Below are 16,006 nucleotides of genomic sequence, written 5' to 3' on the forward strand. Positions count from 1 at the left end.
CAAATATATCAAAGTTGTAAGAATCACTATCCACCCAAATTTCAAATTTCTCAAAACTTTGTATTACTTAAGAAAAAGGGTATAACGACTTTTTGTATAGAAGAATGCCTTAATTATAATTTCAAAAAGAGAATGTTAAGAAAATAAAGTATCCATAATGAAAGATTCTCCTACAGTAATTCAATGTACAGCGCTAATTTAAAGGTAACATAATTAAGTTTTGAAGATTGGAAGGGTACCAGCTTTGATTTTTAAAATGAATGCGGTGATTTTGAAAAATTAATTCAGAACTATGAAATTCAACAGAGAAGGGATGTATTCCTCCTGATCTGAGTATAACAGGAACTACGTCATTCATCTTTCTCATGGAGTACGCTTTGGTCAAAGAACAGAGGGGGCAAACGGCCATCATCTTCATTTTTCTTTTTCAATTCCTTGATTTGAATTAGGGATGGGGTTTTCAGAAGCCTCTCAACGTAGTTCAACCAGTTGTAGAGCAGACGAATCATGTGCTGTAGGGTTATTCTTGTCTCTTGAGATTCGAACACTTTTGGTCCTTCGTCTGAAAAAAATTAAATAGCGTTTTGAGAATGATGCAAGAGCGACGAGTTTTCTTTTGGGAAGCAAGAGGATGTCACTCCAATATGTTACTGCTTTTCACATTTTATAAGCCTATAATTCTATTACGAGGCCTGCATAAAGATTTGAAAAGTCGCTTTGCCGAAACATTTTCACTTATGCAATGTGAGTAGAAAACAATCCTCATATTCTCACCTATAACCACCACCATCTCTCTATTTTTCTGTCCTTTCTCACTTTCTAATTTCTCTACCTTCCCCCTCCTCTCCACCCCCTGCCTGATTCATTCCCCTCCCCTTCCTTCCTGGTTTCCTATTGCTTTTCAGTCATGTCATGAGAACGTAAAATGTCAAATATACAGTAAAAAACTAATTTATTCATACCTCTAACAAGATTTGTAATTGTTGAAGTATGTGAAAAACTTGATTTGGCCCAATTTAAATTTCTTGAGAATTTGAAGTAAGACACGTTACATCTCAAAGGATTCAATAAAGCCCTAGTTCGACCAATCCACCTCTCATTTATGAGTTGTGAAAATCACAAAACACATCAAATTTACAAGGGGTATGAATATCTAGCTATTAACTGTATATAGGATATATTCAAACGAACTGAGGAGATTTGAACGTAGCATCAAAATAAAAGTATTTCATCAATTTTGTGCCAACATGTTACATTAAAATTTTGAAAATTGCAAACTAAGAATCGAGATTTGCTAAATTTCTCTGTTTGTAAATGTTGTAAAGTCCATGATATTTAAGTAAACACATACACATACACACCACTACACGTTTATGGCGTCAAACGTGGACCAAGTTTAGTACTTGTGTGTGCATGGGTAATCGCCAGCAACCGCGGACCACTCCAATGTCATGGAATCAAAACTACATCAAACCGCGGAAGTACCTGCTATGGGATGATAGCAGGTAGCGCGCCTTTCCCGCGCAGTCATCGAAGGGGGCGCTGTGACATTTCGCGATACACATAGGACTGATCCACTTGATGTTACCTACACGCTGTGATATCTAATATTCAAACGCCCCTACGTCGTAAATTTGATACGGCGGAACCGGTATCGCAACCGTGGACGGTCCCCCATTGCAGGTACGTCCGCGGTTTGAGTTAGTTTTCTATGGAGTGGTCCGCGGTTGATGGCGTTTACCCACGCACACGCACACACACACGCACGCACACACACACACACTCACGCACACGCACACACACACACACACATTTAACCCGTTTCCATATGTGATATCTCATCTCACCTGTGCCACATGTATACTATAGTAACTGCAAACACCAGAAGTCCTGCTATGAAACTTGTCACAGAGATTATGAGCTTGTTTCTCTCCTCTAAACCTGGTTCTGGTGTAACTGGTGTAACTGGTGGAATAGCTTCTGGAACTATTTTTAAATAAAAACACGTACAACGGAAACAGAAAATGTCTGATTAAGTGAAGAGAGGAGATTAATTTTAGTCCTAAAAAGGAAATATTCCAGCAGCTTTATTATTCAATCAAAATCTGTAAATAAAATTTATTAAAGTGCCGAAAAGTAGGATACTTATTCTAAATACCTATGGAATTGACACGAGCAGATTGGGTATGGGTAGCCCCTAAGTGAATGGTAAGATGTAAGAGAAAGCAGATAGTGTATAGAGAGAAAGAGTGATCGAGACAGAAAGTGAGGGGAGAGAGTGATATAGAGAAAGAAATCGAGGGGAGAGTGATAGAGAAATAAGGCGAGGTGGAGAGTAATAGGGGAATAAAGTGAGGGGGAGACAGATAGAGAAAGAAAATGAGGGGGAGAGAAATAGAGAAAGAAAGTGTGGGGAGAGAGTTATATTTTATCAAGAATTTGGGTATAGTCTAACTCCTAAATTTAGCATTTTATGAGATCACGTCTTCGCAAAAACCAGCTTTAGCGTAACTGAGGAGATATGGTATAAATTTTGTAGGACAGCTTACCAAAGCAATCTGAGATATTAGATGAGAAGGGCTCCGCTGTTACGTTACCGTTCGGGCAAGGGATGCATTCGGTCTGTCCAGCGTCTTCTTGATATGTGTTAAGCGGACAGGGGTTGCAATCGTACTCATAGTCGTCTGGTAGAAAGGAGTAATATGTTCCTGGTCCACAGGGCACTTTTACAAAATAATAAAATAATTGTGTTTACCCATGGAAGCCTTACCAAATCGCTGTTCCTCCTGAAGGTGACACAATTATTATTGCCCCACTTAATTGTTGACAGGTACTCATTTACACCTGGGAAGAGAGTGGCAAATATGGAATAATGTCTTGCCAAACGAAGTTAGTGCCGGGCCCCGGATTCCAACCCTCAACCAAAGGTTTGAAAGCCACACGAATGAAATATTAAATCATCATTCATGCTCGCATAATTTGGAGATGATATCAACAATTACTCATGCACTCATGGGGGAAAGTATTAACTTCTATTTTGTGATATTGTCACATCATTTCAGGGTGCACTTTGATTTTTAGTTTTAATGTCAACGTTCAGGATTTCTTAGGGGTGGGGGCCCAAACTTGAAATCAATTTGAAATTTAGTGTGCTGAAATTTGAAAATTGTGCAGGTCAATATTTCGCTCAGTCGGGGGGGGGGGGGGGGGGGGGGGGGGGGTAGTGAGCACTATTTTTTGTTGTTGGGCCCTCGAAAATTTGAACAATTGCACCCCCCCCCTTGAGCGCCAGGGGGGGGGGGGCATCTCCAAAAAAAGGTAAAACTAACGTGTTTTTACACATTTTCTTCCCAGGGGGCGGAGAAGCTCAGGGGTTTTATGTCGTCGGATGAGCATAATTTTATACCTTATTTGTGACTCTTGCAGGTCACGAATTGACGTGGGGTCAAGCTCATGGGTTTTGGGCAATGAATAACAGTCAGATGAGCATATTTTTATACCTTTTTTTGTGAGACTGGCAGGACACAAATTGGTTCTGGGTCCAGGGGGCGGAGCCCCCAGAAGCTCAGGGGTTTTATACATAAAACTATCATCAGGTGAGCATATTTTATACCTTATTTGTGACTCTTGCAGGTCACGAATTGACGTGGGGTCAAGCTCATGGGGTTTGGGCAATGAATAACGGTCAGATGAGCATATTTTATACCTTATTTGTCAAACTGGAAGGTCACGAATTGGCGTGGGGTCCAGGGGGCGGAGCCCCCAGAAGCTAAGGGGTTTTACACATTAAATTATCGTCAGATGAGCATATTTAATACCTTATTTGTGACACTGGCAGAACACAAATTGGTGTTGGTTCAGGGGGCGGAGCCCCCTGAAGCTAAGGGGTTTTACACATTAAATTATCGTCAGATGAGCATAATTTTATTTGTCACACTGGCAGGTCACGAATTGGCGTGGGGCCTAGGGGGCAGAGCCCCCGGAATGTCAGGGGTTTTGTGCAATAAATAACGGTCAGATGAGTATATTTTTATACCTTATTTGTGACATTGGCAGGACACAAATTGTTGTTGGGTCCAGGGGGCGGACCCCCAGAAGCTAAGGGTTTTACACATTAAATTATCGTCAGATGAGCATATTTAATACCTTATTTGTCACACTGGCAGGTCACGAATTGGCGTGGGGCCCAGGGGGCAGAGCCCCCGAAATGTCAGGGGTTTTGTGCAATAAATAACGGTCAGATGAGAATATTTTTATACCTTATTTACGACACTGGCAGGACACAAATTGGTGTTGGGTCTAGGGGCGGAGCCCTCAGAAGCACAGGGGTTTTAAGTATCAAATTACCGTCAGATTAGCATCCAGCCGTCCGCCTTATGGCCCTAGGTGGGGTCCAGGGGGCAGAGCCACCGGAAGTCAAGGGGTTTAAGTATTAAATTACCATCAGATTAGCATCCAGCCGTCCGCCTTAGGGCCCTAGGTGGGGTCCAGGGGGCAGAGCCACGGGAAGTCAAGGGGTTTTAGACATTTAATTACGGTCAGATGAGTATATGTTGATACCTTTGATATCTTTTTATTTCCTTTTTTCCCCTTTTTTCCCCTTCTTTTTTTTCTTCTTCTTTTTTTTTGCCGGGGGGGGGGGGGGGGTTCCGGGCCCCCCTGGATCCGCCACATGTTATTCAGCTCTTGAGCGGCGATGTGACTTTTTTCATAAATACCATTTCAATTCAATTCAATTAAGTTTAATTCAGCTCGTTGCCCATTTTTTTTCATAAGGGGCGGACGGGTGCATGCCCCTCCCCATTCAAATCTGATCAAAACATCTAAAACGTCATTCACATCTGATTCTAAAACCCTATAGTCAATAGTCCTGCTACGAGAACATAGGGACGTGGAACAAAAGATACAGGAACATAATTATAATTGGCAAAGTCTACACAGAGATGACCAGGCATTTGCTCTTGCGAGAGTTGCTCTTGGCTTTCCTTTGTCGAAGGGATATGGTTATAGGGGTGAGGATTGCATTTAGGGTGTTAGGTTAAGTTTAGAATAAGGGGTAGTGTTGATGGGTTCTGAAGAATTCAGCAATTGACGAAGGAGCAAGCGTCTTTGGAGCAAGTGACCGATTTGAACCCGTGGTAATTTTAATGATTTGGAGAACGGAATAATCTGAAAGAGGGAAGAGGGACATTAGCTAACCCCTTATACTAGACACATTTCTAAATATCCCTCACCTTTAAAGATGTAGGGATAATACAAAGATAATGGCCAAAAAAGGAAGATATTATTCTAACTGAAGTTAGCATGACCAATAAAATCTCGCAGTTTTAAGACTTGAAATACTGCTCGCATACGATTCCTCCCTCCCAATGAGCAGGATAATGAACGGAAAAATATTAATTACCACAATATCCAAACTGAATTGCACTAAACGACCCTGGAGGACACTTCTGATTAGCGTCCAGGTTGACAGAACTCTTGTTTGGTTCTAGGACCTGATCATCAACGGTTAGGACCAAATAATCCTGCTGGACCAGCCTGTCAAAGGTTTCCAGGAAGGAACCCAAAGGCTGCGATTCGGGATCATCCCCATCTGTGAAATTAAAAAAGAGGAATCCTAAATTGAAGTTTGATTACATTTGTTTCCAGGAATATCTGATACAAATTAATGCGCAGAATCTGCCGGGCACCGATCTTTGCTCATGTGACGATTACTCAGGGCTTTATTTCTTCTTGGGCTACGGCCACGGTTACAGTTTTGCTTTTGGTTTTGGTTTGGGTTAAGGTTAAGAAAGGTGATTAGCTCAGAATTTAAATTATGAATTAGGTTATTGAAGGAAATTGACAGCGGAGCAGTTGTTCCTACAGCGTGTGGCACGAACCAATCTCTCACGCTAGATAACTATGATTAAGGGATCAAAATACATAAAAAAATTGTCAAGAGTATATTGAATGTTAGGGATAGACCATTTTGAATGTTAGGTATAAAAGTGCTTTATGGCGTGTGCGCAGTATAATGTAGGCCTGTATAAAACAAAAGGAATTATGCTACCATGATCATTTGACGAATAAATTACACGTACCATGCCTTCACGCAGGACAATGACGCTACCATTTCACGACAAATTCTGTATAATTGTAGAATTACCGTTATTTCCAACAAAGGAGAAGTCGATATTATATTTTTGTTGTTACGAAATCTTTCACCAAATTAATTCATTTTGCCTCATCCTATAACCGAGATAATAAGGACATGAATTTAAACGGCTCGTAGCTTAATTTCGAGCGCTTTTGAACCGACATCTATTTTGAAACAGGACTTGCATTTTAAATAATGTAATAATGTAAAAACAAGTTGAATCAACAGTGCCTATACACTTATTTTGCTCACGTGTTAGATTCTGTTGCGTGGTAACCATGACAGTAACCCCGGTGTCTGCCGCCCTCTTCGACCGTCTGCTGACAGCGACGGACTCACAACCCACTGCCTAGAGGTGAGGGTATAAAGAAGAAAGGCAATTTGATCCACACCGTATTTGCTAAAGTTATAGTGACATGATACACTTGAGTTGAGAAGCTATTAGACCTGTAATTCTTTTGGGGAAAATTGTAAAGAGGAATTCCAAAAGCAAACGTTTGATTAAAGGTTTGTTCTTGATATTCATCGTATTCAACTAAATGGGTCATATACGATAGATCGATAAAAATAAAAAGATTGATCAGAAAAAGTATAATCAGGCATATTTCAAATGTTTGATTCTGCACTGGAATACTTTAAAGTGATGAGAATAACTAAAAAAATGGATTTCCTTCCCATTTCCCCCAAAATAGAATGGTATATGGAACTTTCGGTAATGATGTATTAGAGAGAGGGACCAACAAAAAACCCAATGTAAAAGGTTATTTACTTGCTAAAAATTGAGCTGCTGTTGTAATTGTTAATAACGCTGAACAAACTAAACGATCCATGCCCCCTTTAATTATTGCCAATTAAAGCACAGCAGAGTAAATATGCTCGGTAGGCTAAACTCCGATGAAATCCGATGAATTTTGTACATTATGAACTATAAATACACAACTTACATGATTGTGCAAATTAAATGTCATGATGAAATGAAATTGTCATGGCATTATAATACTGGAAATGTAATGCAAATAGTAATCACAAAACCGTATTTGGGGCCAGTCACCACGAAATGAGTCCAGTGTCGCATTAGGCTCAATCGTAGTAATAGCGATGTATAGTGTGTATGTACTGAAAATTGACCCACCTACCACATTTAAGATTTTTCCAAAAATCGACTTATTATTTCTTTGTTTGTTGAAAGTTTCATTGAAATCGAATGATGGGAAGTGTGTTGTTGCTATGTTGTCGTTGACCAGACTATAATATGTTACGCATCATTAACTTTACACCTAATTATCTCAAAACTGGGTAATCCCATTGTTATAAAGTCCAATTAGGTTTTTGTTCATATTTCTGGATATAATTTATCAATTTTAATGTGTGACCCCTTAATTTAAAGCTTACTTAATGTAGATTCATATAATACTTAAAAACAGGAATAAATTTTTTGACCAACTGGACTCATTTCGTGGTGACAGGCCCCATTTAGGAAAAGTTCTTTAGAAGAAGTATGCAGGTGTGCATAAATGAGAAAAAGTGTAAACATTGTGAAAAGAACGCCTTTCCTTACTTCTACACTTTCAATCTGACAGGTCCTAAGACTCAAACAGGCAATCTCCTCCTCATGTCTAAGAAGTTGATATCTAAACTCATCTTCAATGGCTTTCTTTTCTGCCGGAGATCGGCAAAGAGCTGCGGGGTAGTCCACGCTAGAGAAACCGTTCGCTTCCATAGCTTTCTGCACCTCTGTGTTATTTTATGGAAAAGTATGTTGAATTATTAACCAAGCAATGGTATTTTTATAAGCTGTCAGTAAATCGTTGGAAAAAAAAAAACGTTAGAGAAGAAACATCTGTCGTCACATGGCGACTAGGTTTTACACTCGTTAGCAGCTTTGAAAGTCTGAGGAAACCCTCGACTTTTGCTTGTTAAAGTCTTTTCAGCTGACTTGTCGGTAAATTTTGTATAACATCAAGCTTCTCTTCGAGAAAGACGAGAATTGCTCTTTTTTATCATCTGAATAAAGTAATATATTTTTATTTCAAAAGCGACTAATTAATTTACTATCTAACTAAACAAAGGTGTTGCAGTTTTCTCCGTTTAACGAAAATTGAAGGACAGTGTTTTCTTTGAGTCGAAATCGCAACAGCGGTTTATATCATGACCTACGGTCTAACCAATGGCATAAAACTCCCGCTGAACTGAAAGTATACCAGTCACCTAAAAAAATAATATATGTATAGCTAGAAAGCTTGAAATCATCCTTAAAAAACATTTTACAGGTCTTCCCGACAAGACTTTTTACTCCGGGGGGGGGGGGGGGGGGGGGGTCGCCCCGTCGTCCCCCCGTACCCAGATTTGGTTTGGATGGGGTGTGTCGCTGAACCATCGAAACCCCTACCCAGTTTTAAGGGACATTTGAGGGTATTTTGAAGAAAAAAAACAGACCCATTTTTGAATGGTATTCTTGTTAAAAATGGGAGCCATATTTAGGGATCTTTTGTGAAAAAGTGACCAATTAGAGCGGCACACCCCTGTATGTCTTAGTATGTGAGGATTAAATGCCACTTGATTAAAAATACGCACAATTACAAGCGCACCAAAGTATGAGCGCAGGCGCGGCCAATAAGATGAGAGAAAAGATACAACAAAAGATAACACAAAAGTTACAACAATGTTCAGAATACCAACTTTATCTTATCTCCAAAGATACAACAATATTAGAGAAAACACAGGGTTCAGAATACCGCCCAAGGGCTGAAGCAAAAGTTTGATGGGGTTTTTTTTTTTTTTGGGGGGGGGGGTGGGGGGGCACATACATGTAATTGATCGACGACCTGGGGAGAGATCTAAAAAATTTCATCCAATCTTGGAATTTTTTTTTTTTTTTTTTTTTTTTTTTTTTTTTTGGGGGGGGGGGGGGCACGTGCCCCCCGTGCCCCCCTGTGGCTACGGGCCTGGTGAGTACCCCCCCCCCGGGTTTTATTGTTCACTGATAAGGTATTTAAATTGCTATATTTTTGCAGAAGCAATATTTGAAACTCATATTTTGAATACAGTGAAGCCAAATTGGTGATTGGTACACTTTGAATATTCGCACACCACCGTACATTGCTCGTTTCTTTTTTTCCCACTTGAGCTCCGGACCCCGGAACCCTCAGAGCTCATCTTGCCAATAACAAGCTTTACGCGTGCTAAAGATGCGAAATTCAAAACGGTGCAAAGCTTCGGGCTTCAACACACACGTACACACAGCGCCTTGCCTATATCAGCATGCATGATGTGCGTACATAGACATAGGCTTGCAAATGTTTCATTTCTGCTCTAGTATCTATCTACCTTTAGCAAATTTATTACAGATATAGACTACAGTAGTACACCTCTAATAATATCAGCTCATGAAATTGTTGTGAAAAACTGTTACTTAGCACTAAGTTAAAATTACTCTAGCAATCAAGGATAGGCCTTTTTCGTCATCGAAGCCACTATATATTATAGGGGCTCATTTTTTAAGATTTTACGGTTGAGAATTTATTATAGATCTAGACTATATACACCTCTAATTAAAAAGACTCAGACTCAGAGGTATAGATCTATAATAAATTTGCTAAATAAAAGGTAGATAGATGCTAGAGCAGAAATGAAACATTTGCAAGCCTATGCCTATGCACGCACATCAAGCATGCTGGTATAGGCAATGCGCTGTGTATGTACGTGTGTGTTGAAGCCTTGAGCTTTGCACCGTTTTCAATTTCGCATCTTTAGCACGCGTAAAGCTTGTTATTGACAAGATGAGTTCTGATTGGCTGTTTGCAAATGAGTTCATACTGGGGGTCTGGCCGGAGCTCAAGTGGGAAAAAAATTACGCGCCCGGGACACGCGTATACTATGCTTGTAGGGGTTTAAACTGTGACTCAAGATAAACCACTTTCGTGATTTCCGGCTAAAGTATATTTAACCTACCAACACAACTGGGCAGTCTTGCATATGGATTCGCAGACGTCTGGTGGTTCCATCGGTAGTTCGTGTCCTCTCCGCAGGAGTACTCGTCACGCTCGAACTTGGAATTCTCGGACTCGTATCCAGTTGGGCATTTCACTGTGCAATTGATGAGCGTCGTGGATTCATTGCAGTACACATATCCATTCAAAGGGCGTCTCAGATCAATACAACCTTATAGCACGGGCGAAAAAAGTGGAATTTAATGAATACTTATATTACATGTAAAATGTCGTATCCGGACACCTACCCCTGGACATCCACCCCCAGATTACCACCCCAGTCAACTACCTCTAGGGCGACTACTTCCCAGGACAGCTACCCCCCAGGACAACTACCCCCGGACAACTACCCGTAGGACAACTACTCCCAGGACAACTACCCCGTTGGATAGTTGTCCAGGGGGAGTCGTCCTAGAGGATGGTTGTCGTAGGGGTAGTTGTCTGGGGGTAGTTGTCCGGGGATAGTTGTCCGGGGATAGATGTCCGGGGTAGTTGTCCGGGGTAGTTGTCCTAGGGGGTAGTTGTCCGGAGGGTAGTTGTCCCGGGGGTAGTCGTCCTAGAGGGTGGTTGCCCTAGGGGGTAGTTTTCTTAGGGAGTAGTTGTCCTAGGGGTTAGTTAGCAAGGGTTGGTTATCCGGGGTGGATGTCCAGGGGGTAGGAGTCCTAGAACCGTAACATGCCCATTATGCTGTTTGCGGTAAAACATATTAATTTCTTTAAAAGAATCAAGTGTTGGAAACTTGGAAAGCCACACTATTGTGTAAATTCCCTACTCAAAACTATTAAGTCCAAGTATTATAAGTATAACACTAAGCAAGGTATCATTACAAATTATAAGAATGACATTTTCAGACTATATGATTTTTCTTTGCCTGTAATAACATAAACTTAACATTATTCTGTGTTACTTTGAAAATAAAGCTTACCTGTTAAACGTCTGGTATACGTATTGAATTCAGAAGCATATCAAATTAAAATTCGATCACATACCTGGGCATTCCTCCGTGTTACATGGCTCCTCCTGCTCCCCCTCTCCCTTGCAAGGTTGGCCGCCATTTTGTGGTTCTGGGTTGTCACAGTTCCGAGTCCTAGAATGGACTCCACCTCCACACGTTACAGGACACTCTGTCCATGAAATCCATCCATTCCAACCTCCATCGACTATAACGATATTACGAAATTAAAGGAAAGAAATCGATACAGTCGCTCTTATTATTCACAGCACCTTTATGCAGATGTTTCACCGCAGTTGCCAATGATTATCCCGCGATCACTTGCATGGTTGAATGGTTCTTTTTTTGCAGAGAGCCGACGCCCTGTACTCACAGAAGAGTTAAAGTACTTGATGCTCTTTAAAATAAATGTTGTAAATATCACACACAGTGAAGAAAAGCAAGATTATATATGAGCGATGACAATGGTAGGGAATTCGCTTTAAGCTCGAATTCTTCATTTCCAATAACATGTATATCTATTATTTCACAGTTATTCATAATCATCGTAAATGATATACAATGTTATCATTGTTATTGAAAGTTAATATTAATTTCCTCTACTCATATTAGATAATTTGCCTTTCAAACTTTGATGGATGGTTTTATTTCATTTTGAGTTAAAGCAATAGTAGTAGTAGTAGTAGACTTTATTGGATAACTTGATTAGCACAGGGCTAATCTTCCTCAAGGTCCAATAACGCATTCAAATTTTAACATGATTTATTTTATAGCCCAAATTGGATGCTAGTTTTTTAGCCTACGGTCATCCACACAAAAGTCTAGTATCAAATGTCAAACATTGACATATACCTATAAGCTGGATACGCAAAGGAAATGTGCCACGATATGATAATTTTAGTGCTATTTTATTTAATTTTGTTTTCTTTTCGACTCTTACTTATTTCGAACTCGCAATGATCTCCGGAGAGTCCTACTTCACAGACACAAACTAATTGTCCTTCGATGGTTGAGCAGGTCCCGCCATGTTGGCAGTAGTTCTCCTGGCAAATATCAACAAACCCCTCACAGGTCGGTCCGGTAAAGCCATCCCTGCACGCACAGGTGAATTCATTCGGCAGATTGGTGCACGTGCCCTCGTATTTACATGGGTTGCTGACACATTCATCAAAGGCTGCAAAATTAGAATACATCATATTGATAACTTTATACTGATAGGTATTTTAAAGTTAATGTATATCTTGTATAGCATGTGATTAATATCAAGACAGGCATGGTCATGAGTAGCTTAATTTACTATATTTTAATAGGAGGTGGATGATGATAACATTCTTGATAATTAAGTTGCGTTGCAAAAGGAGGAGGAAAAAGGTGAACGATGCGCCCATAAAAAGGAGGAAGAAAAAAAGAAAGAAGAAGATGAAAGAATAATGATGACTAGCAACAAAGCAATATGTTTATCTTTGTACCTTTCATGTGATATTTTTCATTTGACCGTTAAACCTATAATAAAAAGGTTCATTGGTATTTTAGTACAAAAAACGGGTAAAGTTTAATAGTTTCAATATAAAAGAAAAACTACTGAAAATTTAATCATATAAACTGCATGTTGAGCAAACAATCTGTCATATAAAAAAAAAACTAATCATTAGTAATGGTTCTCCCGTTCTGGTAAAGACCTAATCAAGATGGTCATGATCATTTTAGATCCAAAATTTGAACTCTGAGAAAATAACATTCCCTTTATTGCATAGCGTATTACGTCCCTGTGCGGTTTTCCAAACAGATTTGGAAATTATCATCTGCATCTGCTATCGTTACACAAAGTACAGTATAGGGACTAATCCTACCAGGTACCCACTACTACACCTCGGTCGAGTGTGGCAAAGGTAAATTAATGTCTTGTCAATCAAAGTTCGTGAGTGATGTCACTTTATGCCTCGCGGTCTATTTTACGTAGTCTTTCTGGGTAATTCAACTACGGACAGGGTAAAATAGTAATCAACTATTTGTTTCTTCAGGAAAAAGGGACGTGTACAGTAAATTCAACTAGTATTATTAATAGTATTGTTGCTGTTATTGTCATTTTAATGATTATGTTTATTTTATCATGAAAACCGTTATTATCATTATTTTAAGTTATTACTATTAGTGTTATTATTTCTCACTCTCTCTTCGTTTTAACTACCATTACTGTTGTCATTTTACTTACAGTCACAGACGGACGGAGATGTTAATAGCAGTTCATCGGACTCAGTGACTTGAACTACGAATTCAGTCCAGGATATGAGGTCACCAAAATATCCACTTATGCAATTTGTGGACAGTTCAGATTTGATGTCATCACTCACTTCTGTACTCCAAAGATTGTAGCTACTTACGAACACCACTTCTGAAGAAAAAAAGGAGGATAAAGGAAAAAGAAGAAAGGAAAAATAACAAGAAGGAAAAGAGGATGAAGAATGAGAAAAAGTAGTAGTCAAAGAAGAAGATGACCACAAATGAGTGAGGATATGGAAAAGTCAGTCGAATTACAAAAGGTCCGAAAGCATATAATTATAAGGAAGCCACAATACATAGAATTCATCTCCTCTCATACCGTACAATAATCTGAAAGTAATATTGAACGCTTTATAATAACAATAAAACATCCTGGCCTCATAAAACGCCTAAAACATCCAATAAATCTCAACAGTTTGCATAAATATATCATGTTGTATATAGTTTTGCTTATATATTAAAGGGATCCGGTAACTTTGTCTCAGATTCTGAAACAAAATCCTGGATTTAGCACATGCTGCAATGATAGTTATACACCTTTAGTTCAGTCAGGAACCCATGACTTTTACAAGCCGATCGCCTGTCTGATAATCAAGAAATCTATGATTGGAAATCGAAACCAAATTTCATGTTTTCCTAACGGTTTTCATAACACTACAGTCTATTAGGTAAAACGATTATGGTACAACCGGTCGCTCAAAGATTTTTAATTTTTTGAGGCACTTCTGGATCATTTTGAAGCGCACTTTTTAGGGCTTCAATATTACACCATATCACAGACACTGATAACATGTGGGGCCGTGCGTCTCAGATTTAACATTGTTAAAGGACGCCTTTAATGTTCTGTTAAAATCAAGAAAGTTTGGAAGAGTCGTATTATGTGCGAGTTGTGGTTGTTAAGAAACACGCCTTTAACAAAATGTATGAGCTTGTAAAGTCCTCATACCCTGCGTTTCCATTTGCGATGCCCCGACTGATAATATATCCTCACGCATTATAGAAGCTAGATGACTTCCACTTCCTAGAAGACTAGCATTAACTCGAAACTCCCATTTCCAGTGGCTTCCAAGTCCCATGTAAAGAATAAGTGATGCCACACATTGTCGCAGAGATTTGAATGTGTATCAATGAGTAGGCTGTATGAAACACACAAGGAAAAAAACAACATTTTTTTGCAGTGTATCATAAGCGAGGTAAACAAGAATTACAGCTAAGTACGTACATCATACTTATTGTTAAAATGATAGGTGGAGATAAGTTTATCCACTGGTATTTTTTACAGAAAAATGAAGCAAGTAATTATGCTTGAGTACATTATTTATGAAAGAAAATGACTGTTGATTATATGGATAATTTAGGACTCACTTCAGGAGTTTTTAATCCGCAAGGAAAACAGACCCTGTATAACTCTCAAGTAGTAAAGTTGCGTCAGAATGATACATCACACCATAAATCACATTCATTTCGGGAACGGTTTACGTTTGGCTCAATGATAAAGTTAAATAGAGACGACACATTTTTACAGAAATATTTAACTCATTTAGGAACAACTAGGCTGCTCTAAGCATCCCCTCCAACCCCCCCCCCCCCCACACGAAAACTATTCCCGATCATATACTCCGTAAAACACTTCAGAGGACAAGAACCCCAAGGGAAATTATAACCAGGACAACTCCCCTGGTAAATACACTTCCTCAGAAAATTACTATCCCTATCCCTATATCAGAAAATCCGTAAGTAGCAGGTGGAGGGTTAAGTGCGCCAGATTTGTGGATATCTGGTTGGTGGTTTAGGTCAAGGAAGGTGTCGAGTAGACATGGTAGGTATTGGATACTTTTTTTAACCAACAATTCTTAGTACGGGATAAAGATACCTTTCCATTACTACCCTTAATGAGCAAGGGTTTTCAATCGCCATTAACAGAATAGCTGAAGCTGTCTTAAGATGAAAAAGGCTGAAAGATACTGGCGAGGAGCTTGTCCGTAACCATAGTGATAATGTAAGCAGTTGTGGTTGTACACTGGAAAATATATCACTACGCACAAGAAGAGGACGACTCTGAACAAAGATGAAATCATAATTGGACGGAAGAACTGTTCCGGAAAAGAGAAGAGAATCAGGGAAGAATTATTATCGGCGTTAGTTTTACCGGTTTATTCACGATATCACTGGTAACAGTACAAATTGTTAACAAACGATTCATGTTTAATCTTTTTTTTTTACATTCTTCAATTATCTTCAACAATAAATATCTGTTTTTCCGTTGATGACCAAAATCAAACACCGTATGGCACATTAACATGGTCGAGGTGTAGACTACTTTCCTGTCCTGTATTGCCATTCCATAAAATTATCAAAATTCCATGGAATAGCATGAAATACTACAAAATCTGACAATGTCATACATATACAAAATCTATTGGACATGCGCAATAGAAGAATGTCAAAGAAACAGTTTGAAAACAATGATGTTTGATATTTACCATTCTCACAAAGTTTCCCAGTAAATCCTGGTGCACACGTACATGTAAAGCTGTTTAGTCCATCCAGGCAGTAAGCCCCGTTGTGACAAGGATCCCTGGCACAATCGTCTATGTTGGTTTCACACATGTCTCCGCTATTCGACAAATTTCAAATTCTCATTTT

The 16,006-nt window shown here is 39.3% G+C and overlaps 1 protein-coding gene across 1 annotated transcript; it reads right to left on the minus strand.

The window, feature by feature from the left end:
- Positions 1 to 15,319, minus strand: LOC589650 (neurogenic locus notch homolog protein 1-like). The gene is made up of 12 exons (XM_030990297.1): positions 15,234 to 15,319; positions 14,307 to 14,496; positions 13,293 to 13,472; positions 12,021 to 12,254; positions 11,118 to 11,288; positions 10,091 to 10,300; positions 7,698 to 7,873; positions 6,392 to 6,488; positions 5,405 to 5,593; positions 2,550 to 2,723; positions 1,848 to 1,986; positions 1 to 562 (listed from the first exon to the last, which is right to left on the minus strand). Exons 2-12 carry the CDS (start codon positions 14,434 to 14,436, stop codon positions 472 to 474), a joined length of 1,791 nt encoding a protein of 596 aa, XP_030846157.1. The 5' UTR covers positions 14,437 to 14,496; positions 15,234 to 15,319; the 3' UTR covers positions 1 to 471.
- Between the last annotated feature and the right edge of the window lie 687 nt (positions 15,320 to 16,006).

The sequence above is a fragment of the Strongylocentrotus purpuratus genome, unplaced genomic scaffold, assembly GCF_000002235.5.
Source record: "Strongylocentrotus purpuratus isolate Spur 01 unplaced genomic scaffold, Spur_5.0 spur5_scaffold_19, whole genome shotgun sequence".
NCBI lineage: Eukaryota > Metazoa > Echinodermata > Echinoidea > Camarodonta > Strongylocentrotidae > Strongylocentrotus > Strongylocentrotus purpuratus.